At 45.5% G+C, this 25369-nt stretch overlaps 1 protein-coding gene across 2 annotated transcripts in view; it reads left to right on the top strand.

The window, feature by feature from the left end:
- Zdhhc3 (zDHHC palmitoyltransferase 3) overlaps positions 1-25369 on the top strand; it is a 56212-nt gene that overhangs the window by 11110 nt on the left and 19733 nt on the right. For both annotated transcript variants that reach the window (XM_076844524.2, XM_076844531.2), the window contains exons 2-5: positions 5771-6100; positions 18122-18246; positions 24055-24151; positions 24780-24861. In XM_076844524.2, coding sequence (XP_076700639.2) covers positions 5795-6100; positions 18122-18246; positions 24055-24151; positions 24780-24861 — 610 coding nt within the window. In that variant the 5' untranslated portion in view covers positions 5771-5794. The remainder of the gene's footprint in view (positions 1-5770; positions 6101-18121; positions 18247-24054; positions 24152-24779; positions 24862-25369) is intronic.

Genomic DNA, 25369 nt, shown 5'->3' with positions numbered 1-25369 from the left:
ATCTTACCACCAGGATTGCTACCTCTGTGGAGCTCGAACTCCTCTGAATCTGTGAATCCTTTTCTGCTAGGACTTCTTCTTGTGTGTGTTCTAATTAGTTTTACATGATAGCGGATCGCATTTTGACTCGTTATTTACAAATGGAGCATAACTCTTCATTTCTCTGGTTGTACACAATGTGGAGTTGCAACACATGTGCAGTCATACATGTATCTAGGATAATGATGTTCATCTCATTCCACCATTGTTCCTGCCCCCATTCCCCCTCCCTCCCCTTTGCCCAAAGTTTCTCTATTCTCCCTATGCCACTCACCCCCCATTATGGATCAGCATCCACTTATCAGAGAGAACATTTGGCCTTTGGTTTTTAGGGATTGGCTTACTTCACTTAGCATGACATTCTCCAACTCCATCCATTTACTTGCAAATGCCATAATTTTATTCTCTTTTAATGTTGAATAATATTCCATTGTATATATGCACCACAGATTCTTTTTCCACTCATCTGTTGAAGCCTAGTCCTCTATCTATACCTAAAGGACTTACAATATTATAGTGAGACAGCCACATCAATGCTCATAACAGCTCAATTCACAATAGCTAAACTGCTAGGACTTCTTTATCCACAAAGCTTAGTCCTTTTACCTCTCCAAGTCTCACTGTACTCTTCTGACAGCTAGGAAAAGTAATTACTTTGACTAATGGATTACTAATACAAAGAAGTTGAATCTTTTTAATGCTGTAAGACACTTATCCAACAACAACAACAAAAAAGTAAGTTGCTATAATTAAAATTACAAAATGTTCATTATTCTCAGTCTTTCCTTGGAAAACTGGTAGCTACTATGAGGAACAGAAAACCCAATACCACCAAAATAAGACTCCATTCTGTTGTGTTAATGTCTTCTTGGACTCATGGCCTCTGGGCTTAGCCTTTTGCTCTGTCTTGCCTTGTCCTGGTTGAAATCCCAGTTCATCGAAAAATTCAAAAACTTTCTAACACATAGCTTTCTCCTACCTTTAAAACTTCATTTTCATCCTAACCCTGTCCTTTCAGCAAAATCTGTGTGTGCACAGACTGCACGCGGCCCTGGACATCCAGCCCCACCACTGTCTCTGCCAGGCCATCCTATCCTTTGTCAAAGATGCTCAGATCCCTTCAGAGATCCTTACCATGAAAAAGTGTTTACTATCACCTGGGTGGTGGTTTTTGCTTTGTTATCTTGATATTATTTGCCCCTTTGTTTAGCTATTAGTCACCTATGGGTTAGCATCGTTGTGGCTATGTCTGTCTGATTTATATATGATTCACTCAAAACTATTGATTTGGGCCCAAACTCATGCCAGATACTAAGCTACAGAGCTAGACAAAATGGGACTTATAGATTAGTAGGAAAAAAACTAACAAGACTAGTCTTTAACTAGAGTGGTAGCTGGAGGAGGAAAATAGCAGGACCTGCACAGAGCAGCACACACATTATTGTCCTCAACACTCCTCAAGTGAGCTCCGAGCATATAGTTCCTTGCGTTTAGTTCCTGCACCATGAATGCCTTTTTGAATTGAACTAAATGCAGAATGAAGACTTTAGAGAGGAAATGGGGCAAGGGGATGCGATGGAGAGGGCAGGGAGGGGAGACTGAAGGAAGCTGTCCCTCTGAGGCATTGGGAATCTGAGACCCACCAGCCAGCTCGTGGGTCTGCCAGACCTGAGCAACCAGTTCTGCTCCACTCCTCAGAAGAGAGGCATCCTTGGCAAAGAGCTGCTGCTGAACCCCCAGATTGGGAGTTTCTCTAATTCAAAATAGAATAGGTAAAGGGACTATATTTGTTGTTGTTGTTATTGTTAGGGACATGATGAAGGGAATGTGTACAATTTGTTTCAAGGTAGGTTCCCCCCCATACTTCTTACATGTCCAGTTGGCTAATTTAAGGGAAAAGTCCTTATTGGAAAGCCACTTTCATTACTTTGGGGAGTCCTGGAGTTAAGTAACTATTTTATAGCAGCATGCCCTGCTTGATACCACTTGGGGCATTTTGAGACTCTAAAGTGTGGGTTGGCCCAGTTCACACTTGGCTTCTGGCTCTGCCAGGTGCACCCTTGACTGAGTCCTTTTCCAGATCACAGTTTCTTGTGCACCGATGAGGGTATTGGGAAATAGCTCCCCTTGGGCATACACTCTTTGGTTTCACATTATTCAAACATGGAATGTTCTGGTTTTTTGAGGAGTCGGTCCACCTACTTCATGCTACTATTCGGTATATCCTTCACCATCTGCAATATGGCCATAGCTCTGAGAGTAAGCAGAAAAGGCCTCCAGGAGATGGCCCTGGGCTCGCAGAGCTCATGCATTCATTTAATGAACACATGTATTAAATAGCTATTATGTGCCAGGAACTGGGCTAATAACAAGGCAGGGCCTCCAGTCCTCAAGGACTGAATGAAGGTAGAGCATAGCAGGTGCACCCTGAAGAACCTGTACCTAAAATGAGTACCTTTCTTTACAAAGCAACAACAGGATTTTATTTTATTAGCTTTTCCAGCTCATAGCCAATTAAAAGTAGTAAACAGAGAATGTGTTGATAACTGTAAACACAGAAATGACAATAGTTGTAATGAAGGAGGAAGACAAAGAACCATACAAAGAAGTTGCTAGAATTTCAGTCTGAACAGACCATTTGATGTGAGGCCGAGACCTAGTGAATCTCTGTAGCCCCTGAGGACATCATTGCCTGATGCACTCCAGTAATTTATGTTCCTGGTAATGACTCTTAATAATTCTGGAAGAAATGGTAAGATAGAAACAACTATAATTCCTTCCTTTCTTCCTCCCTCTTTCTTTCTCTCTCTCTCTCTCTCTCTCTCTCTCTCTCTCTCTCTCTCTCTCTTAAATTTTTTTCTTTAGTTGTACTTGGACACAATACCTTTATTTTATTTATTTATTTTTATGTGGTGCTGAGGATCGAACCCAGCACCTCGTGCATGCTAGGCGAGTTCTCTACCACTGAACCACAACACTCTTCTTAAATTTTTATTTTTGAGATTTCCATCTTAACCACCCAAATGGTTAAAATGTTTCTGCTTCAGAACAAGTCAGTTACCTGGGAAATCTATTTATGTGGAAGAGCATAATCCTCAGTAAAACTGTGCGCATGAAACATAACTCTGATGTGGTCAAGGCATTGCCATGCATCCAACCAAGAATGAGCAACTGTTGAAGGATAGAATGTAGTCAGCTACTCTGAATATACTGTGAGCCTAACTTAATCACTGAAAGAGTCTAAAGAACACTTGCTCTAAAATATATTCTTAGTGATCATATATGAAAACCACACCATTTTCCATCATTGAAGTGCAGTTTGGTAGAACACACAGCTCTGGGGAAGATGGCCCTTAGGCTGCAGAAGACAAGGGGCTGCCACAGAGGAGGGGGTCTGGGTGGGGATGATTTGTAGCTAACCATCTTCATCACACTGAGCTGTCCTGAAGGGGAAGGAGTCATGGTGGATCTGTCATTTGGTGAGTGACCACAGTTCAGAACCAGTGGTCAGTAAACCTTTCTTAACAAGAGAGAGTAAGTACGTCAGACTGGCAGATTATGTGGTCTCTACCAGTTACTCCACTCTTGCCATTACAGTGCAAAAGCAGCCAGAGATAGTTCGTAATCAAACAGTGTGGCCATGAGCCATTAAGACTTTATTGGTTTGAGCCTAAATGTAATTATGGGAACAGAGATGTTATGCATACAGATCTGTATGGCAGTAGGAAAACTGAAAGAGTGACTGCATCTGGGGGTAGTCAAAGTATTAGGCCTCAGTCAGCTTTTGATCCTGGGATATCAACTTGACATGGTAGGGGAGCGGGGCATTGATTTTGGCTGGATGGAATTTAGGGTTTTAGAATTTGCTGGGTACAGGTCAAGGTTTGGACATTCCTGGTCTCTGATCCCCTACTGTTATGTTTCAGGCTTTAGAAGGTAGGCCCACTGTCTGAATGTCTTTTGGTTGTCACTGTTAACATTAAATTGTTCATCTCCTCTGGAGAGCACAGAGTTGCTCTGTTAGAAAATTCTGGTTGATGGACCATCAGGAACCACTGCTTCGATCTACTTGAGATAATTATTCCATATATGTCAAAGCTTCTTATTCCTAGCACTGGGCACTTAACATGTGATTCATTGTTCCATATTTGTGGAGTTGAATGTTCCTTTGGTCAAGTCCTGCCTTTCAGCCATTAATTCTCTGCCACTTTGGGGTGGGAGGGGTTGGCTTTATTGTTCATGATAGTCTGTGCAACTGTTGACCCTAGAATGTCCACCATTTTGAGGAATAGTTGCTGCTCTGCCATCTCAGCTTTCTGGACTTGTTCTTACTTTTCCTGACTGTCCTATATTCAATCCAGATGCTCTTTTTGTGAGGTGAAGGCAATGGAAGAAGAAGGAAAAGTGGGAGAAAGGGTCAGGACAGTCCAATATGACCATTGCAAGCCTGCCTTGCCCTTCAGCACACATGTGGCCAGTATGGCTTTTGAGGGATTTCCTCTGCTGTGTAATGACTTGAGTTCCCAAAAAGCTTGAGTTGCACTTGCCTGCCCCAGGTCCACTACAGGTGGCTTTTCCATGGTACCTACATCTGGTGGTTAACTCAAGCTGTCATAGTTTGTGAGGAACCTGGTTGCTGATGCAGTGAGCGAGAAAGTTTAAGATAAAGAGATGGAAGAGAGGGATCTGTGCTTTCTGAACCTTGTAGCACATGTTGAGAATCTGTGTGGACATCAATCTTTACATTACTATCTTCAGAGACTCAAGTTACAACTACTAGGAGGAAAGGCTATTTACCCAACGCTTCTTTCTCTTTCCTGGAGAGAATATATGTACAGTCTGTGAGCAATCTGGGGTGTACCAATTTCCTCCATTCATCACAAGCACCTCCACCAACTCCCCCACCAGCAGCCCTGGTAGGAGATGGCCAGGGCTGGAATGTGACAGGCTCACAAAGCCCCATGGCCAGGTGGTGGGACACATCTTTGAATTCACTAGCATTCTCTATCCTTTGCCCCATTATATATAAGGAGACCAAAACTCAGAAATTCTGTCTCTTGTCCTGGAAAAATACATCATTTTGGTTAATCAGGTAAAAAGCCTGACGTTCCCCACTCTGTTTACCTTTATCATCAGCTTGGTAGTGCAGTGAGTTAGAATGTCTTCATGGTTGTGCCCTGACGCTAGCCCTAGCTAACTACTGCTTTTCCTCTACTCATCTCTGTTGCCCCAAACAGCTTCAGTGTGGGCCCCTGGGTTTTCCATGCTATAGAGGCAGCAGCGTTTCTGTTGGAGAGTTTTCCCCCAGCGTTTGCTGTTCCTCCAATCCCACCCCTTCCCTGTCTTTTATGTCAAAATCTGAACTTATCTGCTGAAACACTGTCTGCCCAGCAGAGCCCCGATAGCCAAAGAGGACTAGGTTCTGGTCCTCCCCCTAGGTGCTGCATCTGCCACTGTGCTCCAGCTGACCTCTGGCCAGACATTTGCCCTTTGGAGGCTCCCTCTTCACTATTTGTCATGTGAAGGTTTGGAGCAAGGCAGGCCTATTTCAGAAAGACGAAGTTAACTCTCAGCAGTAGGAAAGACAACCAGTGCTTTAAGTGAGCAAGGTGTTTAGGCAGCATTTCTACAAGGAATTACACACAGATACTTCTGGCTCACTTTGAAAAGGAAATTTTGTCAAGTCTCCTTAATGACAACATCAAGTTTCTGGGTTCTTTTCCTCTTTCAGATGCCAGTATGGACAGAATAGCTTATGATGCTTATCCACACCCACCACTTTCGAGACATTGAGCGCAAGCCGGAATACCTCCAGCCGGAGAAGTGTGTCCCACCTCCCTACCCTGGTCCTGTGGGAACCATGTGGTTTATCCGCGACAGCTGTGGCATCGCCTGTGCCATCGTCACCTGGTTTCTGGTCCTCTATGCAGAGTTTGTGGTCCTCTTTGTCATGCTGATTCCATCCAGAGACTATGTATACAGCATCATCAACGGAATTGTATTCAACCTGCTGGCCTTCTTGGCCCTGGCCTCCCACTGCCGGGCCATGCTGACGGACCCCGTGAGTATGTCTGGGCTTGTTTTGACCAGCCCACACTCTCCTCCTCTGGCCCTGACATAGCCAAAGCCTGCATGCTCCCCCTGGACCTCGGGAATGTGGAGAACAGAAGGGCCAGGGTTGGCTGGGAAAGTGGGTCCCTCCGTGTTAGAGTTCATGGGACTCTGGGGGAAAGAGGCCAGCATCTGTATTACAGCCTATCTCAGTTGAATGGTACCATCTGTGCATTGATGTACACCTTAATTGAGCTACTGCAGGAAGGGGTTTGTCTGGGGGAATCTGTCCTCTGGTTCAAATCAGTCCTCTGTCAGGTAACTTTGGAGACTGGAGTGAGAAGGTTGGAGCAAAAAACATGTTAGGTGTCTGGTCAGGATGCGAAGATAGGACAGGAGCTAGGTGGGCTTGAAATTAAAGCTACACCCAGTTCTAGGAACCTGCACAGATATGGTCTTTACTGTGCGTGGGTAAAGTTCTCTTTTCCTGAAAAGCTGAACAAGCCTGTTTTGGGCAGCAGCCAGTGCTTCTTGGTGAATATGTGTGAGTAAAACAGAGGTGATCTGCTCAGTGACCTAACCACCTGTACCAAGCTGTGCAAATGGCTATTGAATGTTTTTACACCCTAGTATTAGACCCTCCATTCCTGTTTCTACTCATTTTCTTGTATAAGTAAAAAGCCAGAGGATTAAATTATTTGATAAAGACCTCTGTAGCTCAAATTGTTTCAATGTGTGGGATGTGTTTAAATTAGGAAAGGGAAAACACTGCTAATAACACACACAAATTTTGTTTCTGTGAGCCCCAAAAAGTATAATAAAGATGATGTCCTGAGCTAGTTTTCTTCTCAAAGGGCTCTATTTCCTGCTAGTTCATGTGGCAGATTGTTAACTGTCCCAAGGGAAGCTGGCTTTCCTAGCTCAGTTACATGTCAGTGACTGGTTCAGACAGGGCCCCTTCTGTGCACGTGCCTCAGGGAGCTCACACACACTGACACCACAGGAGGGGCCTCTTTGTCCAGGGTTGGTGCTGCTTATAGGATCGCCAGGCAGTCATCAGCTGCAGGAAACAAAGCATGTGCTTATGCCTAAAAGTGCCCCCAGACACAAGGGTATAAAAGTATCAATTTGGTCATATTGAAAACAAGTATTCAGAAAATCTTACAATGCCTTGCTATTGGGGGACATAGGAGTAAAAGATATTGTTTTGCTCAGCATATAGTTTACTGTCTATTAAGCTCCCAGTGCTGTTCTGCCCTTAGGGTGTTCTCTTTCTAGGGGAAAAGAAGCAAGGGCAGCTTTGGATGAAGGCTGTGGCAGAAGGAAGCGTGGTTCATGGTTTGTGGTGGAAGAACAGGGAGGAGATTAGCCAAGCTAGGTGGGGGTGACTGCCTGGAGAGGAAGTGGTGCTTCAGCCGATTCTCATCAGAGCAATAGCTGTTGGCAGAGGAAGTGGAGGGTGATAGAGCAGGAAGACACGGGCTACATTCCAGGCAGAGGGACCTGTACAGACACAAGCATGCCAGGAGTGTGGCTCCAAGGCAGCCAGGCATTGTTGGGAATGGTGGAACCTTAGGAGGAAAATGGTGTGGGTTGGTTGGTAATGGTGGGTGTTGAAGGAGAGTAGAAGTTGGATGATGACAGGTGGTCAAAAGCCCTTGAGAATTTTAAACAAAAGAGTGATAAAATCAGATTGTCATTTTACAAGGATCACTCTGGCAGTAGTACAGAGGAGCTCTGGGAGACACTGATGGATTGAATAAAATGAATGGTCATGTTTATTGAGTGCCTGCTTGGTGAGAAGTTCCTTTCTGAGTAGTGAGAGCAAGACAGACGGAAATCTCTACTTGAAGGTCACATTCTAGTGAAGCAATCTGGCAGCAAAGACATTATTGAATGACATTATTGTAATATTGGAAGAACATAAGTTCTTTAAAGATGGTAAAACAGTGTGACTAGGGTGATGTGGTGACTTTAAAGGGGGACTGTATTCAATCAAGGTAATCTGAGGAGGCTTCTCCTCAATCAGGCCATTTGAGCAGACCTGAATGAGGAGAAGTTGCAGGATCTGCAGGCAGAGCCTTCCAGACAGAGGAGAGAGTAGGTAAAAGACCCAGAGGCAGAAGCAAGTATGGCATATTTGAGAAATAGGACTAAGGCCAGGGTGACCCAAGCAAAGAGAATGTGGGCAAGGGAGTGGAAAGGGCTGCAGAGGCCAGTTACACAGGGCCTTGTCAGCCTGTGAGAACTTTGGTCTTTACAGAGGCAATGCATGATGTGCACCATGCTCACAGTGGAGGTTCAGGGTGGGATGAGTAGAAGCAGGGGACTAGAGGAATTGTAGTAACCCAGATAAGGTGTGACAGTAGCTTTGACCAAACTGGAGGTAGTGAAGCTGCAAAGAAGCCATTGGATTTAGAGTATGTGTTAAACCACCAGCTCTCAAGTCTGGATGCACCATAGAAGCCCTTGGAGAACTTTTAAAGTGAACTGATGCCTGGGTCTCACCCCGAGAGATGTGGCTCTAATTGCTCTGGAGGTAGGACCTAGGGCTTTGGGACACAAAAGCTCTCATGTGTCCCTCATGTTCAGTGAGGCTCGGGAACTGCTGTTGAGAAGAACAGAGAATGATCAGAGAGCGGGCCTTCCAGAATCTCAGCTCTAGCAGCTGGCAAATGATTGGAATCCTTTATTGAATGAGAAAGTCCAAAAAGGAATAGATGCCAGAGGAGAAATCAAGGTTTCTGTTCTGGCCAAACTGCCCCTACATTAGGTGCATGCAGAGATGCTAAGTGGACGGTGGACAGCCAGCCTTGAACTAATGGAGGGCTGGAACTGGAGAGTATAGTATGGAGGTTATTGCTTTATAGATGGCCTGTGAAACTAGGAAGATGGATATTGGACCATGGGAGAGGATACTTCCACCCTGGCATTCTTGCTGCCCTCACATATCTTTATTCTTTTTTAAACCATATAGCAATGTGCATTCTTTCTAGGAACCTCCAGGCTGACAGGACAGCATGGTTCTCACTATGGTATGTCACTCAGCTTTCAGTCCTGAATGGGTGGTAGCTGCTGCTACATCTCAAATACCAGTGAGCTGCTTATTGTTGTGTTTTCTGGTAGTCCCAAAGAAAACCAGGTCAAAAAATGAAGAATCTGTCAAATAGCTACCATTAGCAAGGGAAGCAATTCAAAGCAAATCCTACAGACCAGCCATCTCAGGATCTTCATGCCACCACCTGCTTTTCAAACACCTCAGCATATGACATCTTATGCAAAACCCAGTATGTAAAACAAGTAAAGCTGCAGAGGTGGGAGCCCTCAGGGCACCACTGAAGCACCTGGGCTTCTAAGGAGCAGAGTTGGAAGCCCAGATCTCAGATGCAAGGAGATCAATTAGGGTCCCCTTTTTAATACAGCAGGGATGTCTATTTTAAGAAAGAAGGGCTCTAAGGAACTCCCTGATTTGATAATAATATTTTATACTCAGGAGTTCATGTTGTGCATAATTTTTAGTAAAGTTACATCCAGAGAGTATAAACAATATATGTGCTGTGTATGATTTTTGGTTAGTGCCAAAAAAGAGGGAGAGAAGGAAATCTCTCATGTGATCTCCCATCAGACAGTTATTGTCCCACTTCCAGGTTTAAAATTTTATTCCCAGTATAACTTCAGAACAATTGCATCCACTGCAGCTTTCTGGACCTTTGAGCAGTCATTTACTCCAACACAACCATAGTTGGGTCCACACAGAGCTTGAGCAGAAAGCAGGAGAGGGAAATGACTCACAGATGTGTAAGTGGCCCCCTCAGAGGTGATGCTGCCATTTGAGAGGTAAGCCCTGTAAACAGAGGGAAGAAGACAGATGGATCAAGAGGCAGGGCAGGCATCTCACTAGACCTGGCCACCTGCCAGGCCTGGCCTGGAAGCACAAGGATGTGGGCAAGGGCGTGTCAGGCTGGTATTTAATCTCAGGATGCCCTCTCCTTGCCCATTGTGAGGTTGTAATGTTACCTCCGGGAATTTTCTGTGTTCCTGAAACACTTCAGGCGTTTAGAGGTCTCATGACTCTACTTGCCCTGAGGAGGCAGCCTCTTGAAGACAATCTGGACTCAGAAATCCTTATCTTGAAAACCTCTTCTTACCCATTTTGTGATTTCTCTACATTTTCCGGCTCCAAAAAATTCTATTTCTTCATCTTATGAACTCCCCTAGGAATCCTTAAAAAATTAGGTCCAGGATAATGTCCATCTCCCAGAAGACACCTAAAGCTGAAAGAGATAGCTTGCTTCTCTAGCTGCCAAGCATTGCGTAATCACAGCAGTTGCACAAAACCTATGATCCCTTTATTTTTGCCCCTCTTTTCCTTAGACCTAATAATTTACTTCACAAATTATTCCAAATCTGAGATTTGAGAAAAGGAAGAATATAAATCCATTCAAATAAACCATATTGTTAAGGAAAAGAAAATTCATCTGTCTGCCTGCCACTGCACACCCCACCAAGTCCCACCCTGTGAACACCTCACCGTAAACCAACCTCCCTGTCTTAGGCCACTGAATTTATTTCAGTTTCTAAAGTCATCATTGGACATGTTGGAGCTCACTTCAAATGTGCAGTTGATGTTCCCTTCTGGTGTCTCTTCAACAACCTTATTGAGCACATGCCATAGTGTATAGAGCCACTTGGCAGGAATTCCCTCAGAAGGGTAACACAGCAACATGATGTGGGCCCTGTGGAAAGACAGAGGGAAATGACATCGCAGGTTAGGGGCCTTGCCTCAGGGTCCATTTGAATAGAGTGCCCCATTCTCCCTTATGCCAGAAAGCTTCTCACACAACAACCTATCAGTGAGCCTAGCCTCTTTTTGGCTCCAGAGAGAAAAGTGACCAGTTTGAGGCTCGCCTATCTCCTATCTTTCTGTGGAGGAGACTGGAGGTTCATGGCAGAGGCATGTGGCTTGTTATTTTATTCCAGGAAAGCTTTAGAGGGAGCATTTTCTGACCAGACCAGCCAGTGTACACATGCCTGGTCCCCACTCCTAAAATGTGAGCAACCTTTTCATTTTTGTAGCTGCCAATGGATGGTAGTACTGAATACTTGAATCCTTGAAATCATTGACTGACTGACTGACTGACTTTCTTTTTTCAATTTAATCTCTTGTTATCATTTCATTAGACCTGTCTGAACTGCTTTCCATAAGCCTGTCAATGAGGCCTTATTCTAGCCCTGTTTTAGTCTTAGTGTGGTATTAATATAGTTGTTGGCAGTGGAATGATATGATAGCATCAAGGCAATTTTTTAGCATATTTTTAGTTGTAGTTGGGCACAATACCTTTATTTTATTTATTTATTTTTATGTAGTGCGGAGGATTTAACCCAGGGCTTTGCATGTACTAGGCGAGCGCTCTACCACTGAGCTACAGCCCCAGCCCCCTCAAGACAATTTTTAAGAAAGCCTTTTTCAAGTCACTTGTTAAGAATATCTGATAAACCTCTCTGCCTTCTACTAGAACCTATATAGCATAGACTCTAGATTTGTATGGCCTGAGTCTGGATCCTGGTGCTGCTACTTATTAGCTGTGTTGTCTTGAGGAGTTGTTTGGCCCATCTCCCTTAGTTATCACATCTGTAAAACGAGGAGTATCAGAGTCTTTACCTTATAGATTTATTGTCAGAATTAACTGACGAAGTACAGTTTTGTCACAAAACATTTGAAACTGTGCCTGGTATATAAGAACTAAATGTCTATTGTATCATTATTACTTAGCTTGGGTTTACGGAATGCAGGCTTCTTGCCAGGCCCTGGGCAATTTGCTGGGCTACAAGTTGAAAGACATTGATTGTCTCTCCAGGAATTTATATAATCCTGGAGGAGAGATGGTGTATAATTATATGATGTGAGTTATAATACCAGTACATCCTCCAGGAATTCACAGTCCTGTAGGAGAGGTAGTTTGTAACTACATGGGGTGTGCTCTGACACAAGTACAAACTGGGGGCGCAAAGGCTGCCTAATGGTTCTGCCTCAGGAAGAAGACAGAAGAGGTTATCCACAGTGGGTTTTGATGTGGTGCAAGAGGCCAAGAGGTGCTTGGCAGGCTTGGGAAGGTACTAACAGGGCTGTGGAGGCAGAAGAAGAAAATTTGAATAGGGAATGTCTTTGAGAAACTCCAATCAGGACTGAAACACTGGATCAGGTTCAAAGTTGGGCTGTGGCAGCCTTGTGCACCCTGCCCAGGAGCTCAGACTCTGGTCCATGGTCACTAGGAAACAAGTGAAAATTTTAGGCCAGGAATCGTGGTTAGGCTCATGTTTTAGAATGTACCCTGGAAAATAGTGGAGAGAAAGAATAGAGGTGGGATACCAGATACCAGGGAGAGATGGGAGGCAGAGAGGACCAGGAGATTTTCTAATTGTCTGGTGCAGATGATAATGGGCCTCAGGGAAGACTCTGATAGCTTTAGAAGGAGAGAGCATAGGGACTCAAGGACAGTTGAGGAACAAGTAAGCAGGTTCCATTTTAGTGGTGTGTGTTGAATTTTGGAAGTTTTATTTTATTGTTCCAGCACCTGCTGGACAACCAGGTGTCGATATGTGCAGATGCAGAAGTCTGAATTGGAGCTAGTGATTTGAGCATCATCACTGGGTAGTGTAGAGGAAGCAGGGGCAAAGGCAAGAGTGTGCAGAAGATAGTGTAGAATGGGCAGGGCCAGAGGCTAGAGTGGAACTCTGAGGGATACTAGTGTCCAGGATGGGCAGGAACACAGAGTTGGGGGGAGGCACTGGGACTCAGAACAAGATACTAAGGAAGATGAGAGCTGAGAATCCAACTTGCATTTGGCCATAGGAAGTTGCTTATGACCTGTGAAAGCAGTTCCCCAGTGTGGAGGGACAGGTGCCAGAGAGCAATGGACTAAAGAGTAAGTAAGCGTAAGCAAGTGCACATGCTTAAAGAAGCTTAGCTGTGAAAGCTCTTGGAGAGCGCCAAGAGGGGAGAGCTCAGAGTAATGGTATGGGATCCCTGAGGGCCAGGGTTAGCTGGGCCCCTAGTCCTCTAAGACAGTGAACACCAGTGTGTCCAGAAATTGGGGGGGCACAGGGAGTTAAGGGATATGAAGAGGGTTTTGTGCCAGGCACTGTAGTGCAAGTCTAGAATCCCAGCTACTTGGGAGGCTAAAGCAGAAGGATGGTGAGTCTAAGACCATCTTGGGCAACATAGGGAGACCTTGATGCAAGAAGGAAGGAAGGAAGGGAGAAGGAGATGTGTCAGGGTCAAGGTCAAGGTGGGTCCTGGAAATTTGGGCTAGCCACTAAGGGAAATGGCAGATGGAGACATGTCATGCCTCCTGCCACACATGAACACATTACATTCCTTCCTTCTGTGCAGAGGGTATAGAGTTCTAATGACTTCTCACAATTCTGTAAACTAACCACATTTGAACTGATTCCACTGTGGGGCCATGTGTATATTTGGAAGCATATGAACATTTTTTATAGATCTACAAATTTTTAAAGTGTTGTTAGGTCACTAGGTACCAAGAAAAAAAGACTAGAAGAATATGCTTCAAAACAGTAATAATATTTACCTTGGGTGAAAGATTTAAGAGTGGATTTTTCTTTTTTCACTTTCTCATCTGTATTTTCTTTTTAAAGATCATGAACAAGTATATATTTTGGAAGTGAAGGAAAAAAAATCAGTGCCTTTGGATCTACCAGGCTGTGGTAATGTGGGACCTTTGAGACATCCCTGCAAGGTAGGGAGGAGGGCTGGTGTATCTCAGTGGCAAAAAGTCTCCATAGACCTTCCTGCTGCCTCCCTGCTATCTGTCTAGGATTGTTGTGGAGCAAAATTCTTTTCCATGGACTGATAACAGTTTCCACAGTTCTGAAATCTGTGAAAATGTGGGCAGAAGAGCATCTTCCTGAGAAAGAGGTGGGAGGGTGGAGGGGATGGAAAACTTCCTCTGTGGCTGGAAAGTACATTTGTCACAGATTGCTATCGCGGGGACTGGCCCAGCTGGTCTCTGACTCTGAGGGATGGGCACAGGTGGCCGGGCAGGTGGAGCCTTGTCTGGATGGAGATAAGCCTTCTGGGAGATTTATGCAAATGAAATCACAGTGGAAAGTCAAACTTTGAGGAAGACTGAACTGCTAAAATGGCTCTGACTGAGATCTGAAAAAGCCTGAGATAATGAGGGTAGCCAGTGGGACCTCTGACTGCCTATTATAGAGGGACTTTGTCTTGTGTCCTTCCATGGTAGCTGGGACCATCTTAAAAACTGGGTCTTCAGGGGGCCCACCTGTGTCTGCATTAAGGAAAGCTGAGTTCCAGTGCTTCTTGAGGAAATGATGTCTCTTTGCACTTTTTATCTTCTATACATAACAGTAGTGACTTTGGTTGCATTATTAATATTTCAGGATAAACAGAAGGTCATACAGTTGCCCAAATGCAGTTAGTTTTTACATTACAAGCCCTCTGGGGATTTGTGAGACCCTCAGCCTAGATGGCTCCAAATGAGACATTAATAGCACTTTGGTTACAAACTTAAGGAAAACTGGTCATATTTCTATTTAGGTAACTCCTTCTTGAGGTTTGTTTATTTATTTATTGCCTGTGTTTTTAAAGATTTTTCCTTTATAGCACAAGCCAACATGTTCACAAGAGAACATTTAAGAAATACAATCAAGAAAATAAAAAGTACCCATGATCCTACACCTCAGGACAACCACTAATACTTTTGCATGTATCTTTTTAGTTCCTGTTCATATGTGTGTGTATTGTTGATGTTTCTCATCAATTAAAATACATATTTACTGTCAAAAACTACATTGTAAATGACATGGGACATACCATATGGTCCTTACCCACCAAAGTTTATTTGCTTTCAGATTTTCTGTCATAGGCTTTTCTGACATCTGACTGTTTTTTGCAGACCAATTTTTTTCTCCTTTTATTTTTTAACTTTTAAAAGAAAATTTAATGGAACACCGGAGGGAGTTGAGCCCCCACCAGGGAGATAAACATGTGTGTGAACAAGTGTTTTCTCATTGCTTCCACAAGGTTCTTCATCCTCAGGCACACCTGTGGGGGAGTGTGACATCACTCTAAACGACAGGTCAGTCAGGTGCTGCCCCTCTCAGAAGTGAATAGGTCCTTAGGAGAAGGAGGGCCTCAGCAAGGAGAATTTGGGGGCCCAGCAAAGAGCCACATGAGGGACAGAAAGGCCAGGAGGAGTTCTATACTCCCACATTGGGGCCAAGGCTTGAACTGGTTCCCCTCCCAGGTGCCCCTCTCCTGTATGATATCCACCAGGATCCTCCTGGCCTTCCTGGGATCCCTTTCCTCAGTCTGCGCCACTGTCTACTCACCAGCTGTTGGAGGCCCTGAGGTCCCATCGCTTCTCTGTGTTTCCCACAGTGCTTGGCACAGTGTAGGCTTTTAGAAGAGAGTTGTTGATTTATTTGTCTCTGCAGGCGCCTTAGCTGGACTGTTTACTCATTGTGGGTCGTTCTCTCATCCAAAACAAAACTACAGCTCCCTTGTATTCTCAGCATTTGAAGATTTTTCTGTTTCTTCCATAGTTCTTCCCTTCCCAGAATTTTTCTTTTCAGATAGGTTCTAAGACTCATTCCTAATCTCTCCTGCTCTGGGATTACCTCCTTGGTAACCAGTGATGCTCTATCTGAAACCCTCACTATCCCAACCTGATAATCCACAGTCGCACTCACTCAGAACTCTGCTGGAGGTTTTAAAAAGTGCAGGTGTCTTTATGTACAGTCTTTATGTAGTAGTGCTGCAGTAGTCTGGGTGTCTGTATTTTTTTAAGCTACAGCGTTAATGCCAATGCTGGATCTAGAGTCCGGGCTACCATATCCTGAGCACTGTGTGTGGCATGCATCATCTGAGCTCTTTGATAAACTGTGTGTGGCGTAACCTCCATGGGTAGTGCTAGGGATTGGGTAAGATGAATCCTGACTCACTGAAACTAAGGCACAGAGAGGCCCAAGATTCTCTTCACAGAAGAGAATCTCTCCTTCTTACGTGGTCCACATAGCACAGACAGACAAATGTGGAAGTCAAATTTAAAGCAGGGACAGTGGACTTCCAAGCCCACCCCTCACCCCTGTGCTGTGCCATCAGGCACTCTTCTCTTGTGCTTCTTGGACTCATATTTCCCAGCTACCTTCCTGACATCTTTTCCTGGGGGCCCTTGGGCACTTCAGACCCAGCAGGCCCCTGTTGAACTTGCCCACTCTTCCCCACAACTTGCTTCTCCAGTATCCTCTTGGTGGCTTAAGGGTGCCTCCAAACCTTATCAGTGTTCCTCTCCTCCCCTGTGTCAGCCCCCATATCTCCATGGTATTTACTTGGTTCTGTACTACACCTTTTATAAGCTCAGGTGTCTGAATTTTCTCTCCATTTCACTTCTTTTTTTTTTTTTTTTTCCAATTCACTTCTATCCTCATAGTTTAGTCCTTCCTTACTAGACTGTCAACAGTAACCTCCTAAGTGGTCTCTGGGGTTTTAATCTCTCCTTCTTACGTGGTCCACATAGCACAGACAGACGAGCTCTGTTCCTGAAGCATTGGTGTCACCCGATTGCACTGGACTGCCCAGAAAGAAAAACCCAGCCCATCCTTAGGTCTGGCATTGAACACTCCACATGGGCTGCCCTTGCCCCTGGTCTCCCTGCTAACACTACACGCCTGGGCTCAGAACACTGGTTTCCTCACCATCTCCCAAGTGTGCTAGGTCCATTCTCACTTCTCCTTTACGCCTGCCCCCTCTGCTGGGATCCCTTTTCTACCCCAGCTCTCACTGGAAAACCTTGTCACACTCCTGGACAGCCCTTAAACATCAATTTCTTAAAACTTAAAAGTTTTTCTGATTCCCCTGGTTAGTTGGTTACTGCCTCCTCTAAGTTCTCTCAACATAAGCAACTTCTACAACATGTAACCCCCTCTATTAGAATTGTTTGTTAGCCTGCAAAAGTCCATGAGCCTCCTGGAAATTGATTCTTGAGTCCATAGCCATGAGGCAGGGCTCAGCGCCAAGTAGGCACTTGGTGAGGGTTGGCTCCCAGACCCCATTCAGACTGGGCACTGCCAGTTTCCTTCTGTTTGGATGGATGCAGAACAACAACAGATTCTGATGGCATTTTGGCTCTGCTGTTGGTTGTGCCCAAACCTGGACAGCTAGAATAAGAACACAAAGTGTTCACAAGCCAGACGGAATAGCAAATCAGAGGGTAGCCTGGCCAGATAGTAAGTCAGATACCTGAGACCGAGGCTCCCTATTGCTTGGGAATTTACTAAGGAAGAAATACAACTTTCCAATCCTTCATAATAATAGTGCTGATTAAAACTAAAATAAAATATGATTCCAATGTAAACATAACGCATTGAAATATAGAGCTGCACATTTTGGTCTAGGAAAACTGGACTGTTAGATGTGAAGCCCACCAATGAAAACTCACAAAGGCAGATGCTAGTAACAGGAAATTTAATGTAGACCAAAATCATTATGAGTCAAATTGTTACTGTAACATTTAGGTAGGCAAGAATGGATTCAGTGATGTTAGCAAAATTAAAATAGAAAATAATCAGGAACAATGTAACTATTCTTTGTAGAAAATTGATCAAGGAATTGATGTAGCCTAATGGCATTTCCTCAGAAAAATTCATTGTCAATAAATATTCCTTACTAGGCACGGTAATGCACACCTGTAATCCCAGCTCCTTAGGAGGCTAAGGCAGGTGGATCACAAGTTCAAGGCCAGCTTGGACTACTGTGAAACCCTGTCTCAAAATAAAAAATGCTGGGGATGTAGTTCACGCACAAGGCCCTGGGTTCAATCCCCAGCACCACTAAATAAATAAATAAATAGTCCTCACTGTTGATATAATTCAGAAAATAGAGTTTACATATGTGTGGTGGCTGCTTTGAAATGACTGTCTCCACTTTTGAGTGTTATGACTGATAGAACTGCCAGCACAACCCTGACACTTTTCCTCTTTCTTACAGGGGGCAGTGCCCAAAGGAAATGCCACTAAAGAATTTATCGAGAGTTTACAGTTGAAGCCTGGGCAGGTGGTATACAAGTGTCCCAAATGCTGCAGCATCAAGCCCGACAGAGCCCACCACTGCAGGTACACGGGCTGGGGCTCCCCTGTCTCCTCTCAGCCACCCTGCCTCCTGTCACACATATACCCTGAAATAGCACACACTTCCCCCGCAGGTGTCAAGTCAGAAAATGGACTCAGAACACCCCCGGCTCTGCACATTGTGCATGTGCATCCTGGTCCCTGTGAGCCCACTAGATTGGAAAGGGCTTGAGATTTGGACTTAGAACATCTGCCCCAGGACTTGGCTCTGCCACACCTGAAGCAGGCCTTTGTTTTCATATATGTAAAAATGAGGGAACTCCTGTTTTTCCTCCCATTTCACAGCTTTTATGACAAGGGGACCATGAGACAAAGCTTTAGAAAATCATTCTGTGAACATCTTATACTTAAAACGAAGGGTGCTCCTGAATAAAGACTTTCCTTTAAAACCAAACTTCTAGATGTTATGGCTATTGTAGAAGTCAGCTCAAAAAAATGTTTTCCCATCTTATCTGCGAGTTTTCCCTTTTTATTTTCAGATTTCTTTGTTTTGAGTCTTCTTGATGAGAAGATATCTAAATAAAATTTATATTTTATCATTAGAAGGAACTTTAAATGCTAGAATACAGAGGGAGAAATGTCACTGAGTCCCCTTTTCAGACCAGTGCGTGTGTTTGGGGTGGGGAGGGTCATGGAGGAATGAACTTGCTCTCAGAGGTGAGAGGTCATCCTTTTCAGCCTGAGGCCATGGAGCTATTTGGGTCAAGTGAGATTTCTGAGTGAATAAAAGGTGACCTTTCCCTGTAGTCCTCACTGTCCACCTCTCAGAAGAGACAAGTCAGTCTCTAGGGTTCAGATTCCAGTCGGCTCCTTGGTTCTTGCTGTATCAAGGCACTTACCCTTCCTGTCCCTTCGTCACTCGTCTGATTTCTATCTTCACAGCCACCCTGAGAGCGAGGTATTACTGTAGGGGTTACTCTTCCTAGTTTCCTAGATGAGGAAACTAAAGCTCATGGTGGTTAAGTGACTGCTCTAAGGTCTTGCAGCCAGTGAGTACTAAAGACTGGTGGTGCTAAGGTAGTGAGTACTAAGGTCCTGGTGGTTCTGGCTCGAGGTCCCAGCAGGACTCTTTCCACTAGAACTCCAGTTTGGGAGTAACTCATATAACCCTAAGTACTTGTATGTTTGTTTCTCCGTCTCTCTGAGAGAGAGGGATCGACTGATCTTTGGGCCTGCCCAACTAGTTGCCACCTGCTTAAGAGTGAAGGAGGTACTCCAGCAGAGTCCTATGGCAATTGCTGTCCCCTACGGGGTTTCTATCTAGATCAACTTGCTTCTGAGGTCCACATCAGGTTTGCTTCTTGTGTCTGAGATGGAAGCATCAGTCTAGTCTTTTCCTGCCACCTTGGGGCTCTGGAACTAGCTGCTATCTAAGGATCACCCAACTTGCTTGTGTGGTTCCTCAGAATAGCCCGAAGGGTTGGACCAGGTTCTGGTCTTGAAGTTGGAGAGGTCATTGTTGGAAATCTGGAACTGTTTCCACTGCACTGTGACCCTTAGGCCTCTGCTTTCTCTCCTATAATTGAGGGTTGTTCCTCCGGAGCTTGTTGTGAGGATTAAATTTAAATAACTGTTCAAGCTGCCCAGCTCAGCGAGTGGAAGCTACTCGGTCGTAGAAGAATGTGTAGAGACTTGGAGATGTGCTGGGTTTATAAAGGCAGGACCAGAAACGGAGTTATTGCCTTTGTGGAAAAGAACTTTGGGCAACCACAGTGGGTTTTTTCTCTTCCCTCCCCACACCCTCAGCTGCCTTCACTGCCTGGCATTTTCCTGCCGCCTCCTCGCCTCCCTCCCGGGTGACCAGGGGAGGTGTTCTGAGTGCTAGTAAACACATCAGCTTGAGCAGCAGGAGCTGCTGACTCAGATGAGCGAGCGAGGATGCCTGTGCATCGCCTGTTCCTACTTCAGGAAGTGTGTGCTGACAGCTGCTTCTTCATGACGGCACATGTGGCCCAGGCCATCTGGGGACCCACAGTTTGGATAAGCAGAATCCCCAGCACGTGAGACAGCCTGGGCTTGTTGATGGTTGGTTGAGCCCAGTCTACTGTAGTTAGAGCTGATAGACTCTGGGCTTGCCTGCTCGGTATGCCTACTTGTGTTTGTCCCCGTCTCTTTTAGTCCTGTGTTCCCAACAGAGCCCATTGAATTTGAGGCTGTCTCCATTCCCTGTGCTCTGATGGGTACCATAGATACACCCAGACCTACATACACCTGAAGGGTGTGTGCAGGTAGGTCTCACCCTCCAGAAGCACTTAGAACCCCACACTGCTTTCATCCTGGTATGGAATCTCCCAGTCACGAGGACCATGGAAGCATGTGGAAATCCTGTAAGAGGAGCCATTTGTACTGATGTGGATGGTCAAGGCTTTAGGCTTATACGCTGGGTTCTTCTTGGAAGAGGTGGAGACCCCTCCTTGGCAATGCCTCAGCCACGCTTCAACCTCTCCAGATATGCATAGTGAGGCTGAGACAGTGGTAGGTTGCTTTGTGCACCTATCAGATTCTTATTGTTTTATCTTTCTCGTTGCTAAGACTACTAATAAAATGTACATAGCATGAGTATTGTTTTTAAAGCATTTAGCACACATTATTGGTGCTTACATGAAAGATCAGGGTAATTCTGCTGAGGCTGATGTGGAGAACCTCCATTGCTTTGCCCAGACCCAAGATGAAGCTGTGTCCTCAGACCCTCTTCTTTCCCTCACATTGCACTGTCTTTCACAAACTCAATTCTGAGCTGTGCTGGGCTGTGCTATGGATCTTTTGCTTATACTTTTGTCATAGCCAGTGAGGTGTGATGCAGTGAAACCTGTGTGTGATGCCATGACCCCTCCAGTACTTCTTGCTGTTTTCTTTTCATCTTCCCTACTGGAGCGTCTAGGCAGATGTGAGTCAGCTCATTTCCCAGGCTTGCTCATTACCTGTCTGTAGCATCAAAGCCTTAATTCAGCAGACTCTGCTATGGAAGGTCCTGGGCTTGGCTCTGTGCTTATATTGGTGAGTTGGAAATCGTCCTGACTCTAGGGGCCTCCCACCCAGGCAGGACAGGCCCTCATCTTATGGCACAGTTGACGCACATAGTCATGGCTATGTTGCATGCATGGCCATTACCCAGGATGGGCACCAGAGCCCCAGCCAGCTCATTTGAGGCTACATACCTAGGAAAGACCTGTATACCTCCCTGGAGAGGGAACACATAAACACAGAGGGAGTCCATGGATGCATACGAGCCAATGAGCTTGTTGGGTTCTCTCAAGCTTTGAGTCCTGAAAAATGGTAGGGAACCTGGAAGAAGTGGGGAGGAGAAGCATCTGCCTTCTTCTAAAACAATAACTTAAAACATAGAAGGGGCCTGGGAAGTATGGATGGCAAGGACACACAAAAAAATACTTCCATATAAGGCATTTGGTCTTTTTAATGACGTATCGCACATGTTGTCCTTGTGCCCCAGGAACTTACCAGCCCACACTATCTCGTCCATAATGTACTGGAATTAGTAGTAGAAAAGAGTGCAAGGAGAGAGATTTCAGGCATGTTAAGGAAAGAGCAAGTTAGGAGGGTGCCTCAGAGGACTCAGTTTTGCCAAGTGAGAAGAATGGAGAAAGGGTCCTCTGGCATCGGGCCTGTCCCCAGCAAGACAGTAAGGTAACCGTGGCATGTTTGGAGAAGGGTGGCAGGCTTCTCCATAAGGATTGTGAGGCTTCCTCTTATCCTGTGCTTTGGCTGCCCTGCTACATCTGGAGAGGGGACACTGCCAAGCCCACTCTGTGCAAAGGAGACTGACTCTGAGTCAATGATTCCTTATTGGTCATCAGGCCTTATAAATTGAAGTTTGTGGTTTTTCCACCTCCTGAGGGATGGTCTTTAGGTAAAACCACAGGGCAGAGTGCAAGCACCCTTCACTGCTCCAGGCCTTGCCCCTGACATGCTCCATGCCCAGGCCATTCAGGTGAGCAAGTCAGCCTCTGAACAGTGCTTCACCCCACCCAACCCACAACCACCTGGCCCAGGGTGAGGACAGGTGCCTTTTTTTTTTTTTTTTTTTTTAAGTACTTAACCACTGAGCCATATCCCCTGCCCCTTTATATTTTACTTTGAGACAGAGTCTCACTGAGTTGCTTAGGGCCTCAATGAGTTGCTTAGGGCCTCGCTAAGTTGCTGAGGCTGGCTTTGAACTCGTGATCCTCCTGCCTCAGCCTTCCAAGCCACTGAGATTACAGGCATGTGCCACCATATCCACGGAGAGGTGCCATCTTTGAGAACAGGAAACTCAAGAGACCAGCGTCTTGAGCTAGTCTTTGTAGGCCTCAGTGGCTGTACTTAATTTCCCTGCTGCCTGAAGCATAGGAGTTTGTCTTATTTGGCTGCCCAGTGAGATGAAGTTCCTTGTGATGCCCAGCGTCCTGGCCAATGCCTCATCTCTTCAGTGAAGCTGGGAGGAGAACAGAGCACAACTTTGCCATAAGAGCTTGTTTAAACTCTTGTACAGCTTTAAGAGGATGGAAGGCCACTGTGTGCCTCTCTGCCCCTGAGCCCACCCTACCTCAAGAGCACACACTTGAAAACCCTTCTAGAAATAAGTAAAGATAGAAGAGGAACTTACTCAGGGCCCTGGAGCAGGGAGGGTTTGTACTCTCAGGAGTCTGTTTCTCAGATGAGAAGAGACATAAGGAACCCCAGAGTTGATTGTATCCAGAAGAACATCCAAGACATGGGCTGTAGCAGGCGGCTCCTTGGCAGAGTGGGAGCCTGGTAGCTGAGGCCTAGAACACAGGGCACAAAATCACTCCTTGCTTTCTGTGCTTTTAAAATTGTTCGCTGGGAACACTGTTACCAACTCAGACATATATTATAGTATATTATATATGTATATTTAGATGTATATATGTGTGTGTGTGTGTGTATAAATGTGTATGTATGTATATGAATTTTTTTTTATTTATGTGTTCAAAATTATTAACAGAGAGAGAAACAGACTGGGCAGTGGAGTTGCCAGTGTCCAGTGTTCTTTTGTTTCCTCTGCCTTCCTTTTAGGCCTCTTTCTTACTTTGCTTGCCTGGCCCCCAGGGAGATTATGGAGCCAGGCCAGCATGCTTGTGTTGGCCAGGCCCTTTGGAGTGGTGGAAAAGAGTGAGAATGAAGATCAGTATGAATCTACCACTTGTCTGATCGAGACCTAGTATGTGTTCTCATGTATTTTACTTTCATGCTGGTAGGAGATCTGAGGCTCAGAGTTCAACTGTTTGACTCAGGCAACTCAGCTGATCCAGGTCCACCATGCCACCAGACTTCAGGCCAGGCTTAGCAAAGCATACCCTCATCCCTGGGAGAATATGGCAGTGTTTTTGGAACTTCTGTGTGGCCCTTAGTTTGGGGTGTTTTTTGTTTGTTTGTTTGTTTGTTTGGGAGCTGTAAGGAGCAATTCTTCTCTGTATCCCATCCAACTCTTGTCAAGTTTTTTAAACTAGTACTTCATTCCATCTTTGTAAATCCAGTTCTCAGCTGTGTTATCCCAGGAGAGCAGCCTGTTTCTCAGCCATGACAGGTCTGTCCTGTTTGTATGTTAAACAAGATAAAAGGCCATGACTCTGTCCCCCTGTTGGGAATGACTGTGACCCTGGGCATACTGACCCTGCCTTCCAAGGCCTTTGTAAAAAAACCCAGAAAAGCCTCTAGCTGTGCCAGAGAGAGCCATTTCTAAGGAGTAAAACTGGAGCTGTGGGTCCCACCTTCCCCTTGGAAGCCCCAAACTGTTAGGATACCCCTAAAGGTCTGACCTGTGGGCTGTTTCAGTGTTTGTAAGCGGTGCATTCGCAAGATGGACCACCACTGCCCTTGGGTCAATAATTGTGTCGGCGAGAACAACCAGAAGTACTTCGTCCTGTTTACAGTAAGTCAGTTTCTGATATCTGCACTGCCCTCCACAAAGCAGCAGCGGAGCCTTTTATTCCTTTGCAGATTCTCAGCATTCACAGCAGTCTTGACTGCCCTTGAGAAAGCTGCCTGCCCGCGTAGCTCTCCACCCTCCTGCCAAAGATCTCTGGCTTGAAAAGTGCCCTTCACTTGCGCATGCAGACAGGTTGATCAGCTCCCACCCCAGGTGTCAGGCTTAAGTAGCTAGAGCAAGCAGTGTTAGCAGTGTCCTCACGTCCTGAGCTGCAGGTAGGTAGAGAACACTCAGAGCTAACTTCACTTAAAGTTAGCAGTCAGCACCCTAACTTCAAGTGAAGAGAAGTAGTACGCCTTGCATGCCCCCAGGCAGTCCAGGTCATGCCTGGTGCCCAGGCTTTGTTTCTGTTCTGGTTCCACAGACTCAGAGAATGGCTGCTCCCCTCAGACCCAGGGCGGGAGGTCAGAGGCCCTGTGGGGGAGTCACCAGATGCCTCCCTGGCCCCGTCCTGGTCAGGCCTCGGCCTAGCTAAGTGTTCCGAGGAGCAGGTTCTGAATGCCCTGCTCCAGAGTCTGCACAGTCAGAAGGTTCTCACAACAATGGCATCTGCACTGCTTTCCTGTTTCAGATGTACATAGCTCTCATTTCCTTGCACGCCCTCATCATGGTGGGATTCCACTTCCTGCATTGCTTTGAAGAAGATTGGACAAGTGAGTATGCGCCAGGGCTTCCCTTCCTGTTCCAGGGTGGGTTCTGTAACCTGAGCGGGGTGGTCACAGACCACCTATGTGAATCCAGCTCTATTTCCTTCATGGAGGCTCTGTTTCCTTCATGGTGCCAGCTGTCTACCTCAGTTTGTTAAGTCTACTGCAAGACTATGGAGAGAACAGGGAAGGAACAGCAGAGGCCCAAGTCTATCTTCATGAAAGAGAGCAGCCCCCCAAAATCAGTTTAACAGGTAAAGTAATGAGTAGAACAGGCCCATTGCACTGAGTGTGCTCAGGGAGAGTGTAAGGCCCCTGCAAGTAGAGACCCTGGTTCCAAGGAGGGGGAGCCATGTTGGGTGATAGCTTATGTTTCTATCTTTACCTGAGGCTTTTTTTTTTTTTTTTTCCTCTTCCAGTTCTGGGGATGGAACCCAGGACCTCAAGCATGCTAGGCAAGTGCTCCACCACTGAGCCACACCCCAGCCCTAAGTGGGGCACATTAATCAAAAGT

Source organism: Callospermophilus lateralis, chromosome 1, assembly GCF_048772815.1.
Source record: "Callospermophilus lateralis isolate mCalLat2 chromosome 1, mCalLat2.hap1, whole genome shotgun sequence".
Taxonomy (NCBI): Eukaryota; Metazoa; Chordata; class Mammalia; order Rodentia; family Sciuridae; genus Callospermophilus; species Callospermophilus lateralis.
The sequence above is the reverse complement of the archived record's forward strand: the minus strand, read 5'-3'. Positions and strand labels throughout refer to the sequence as shown.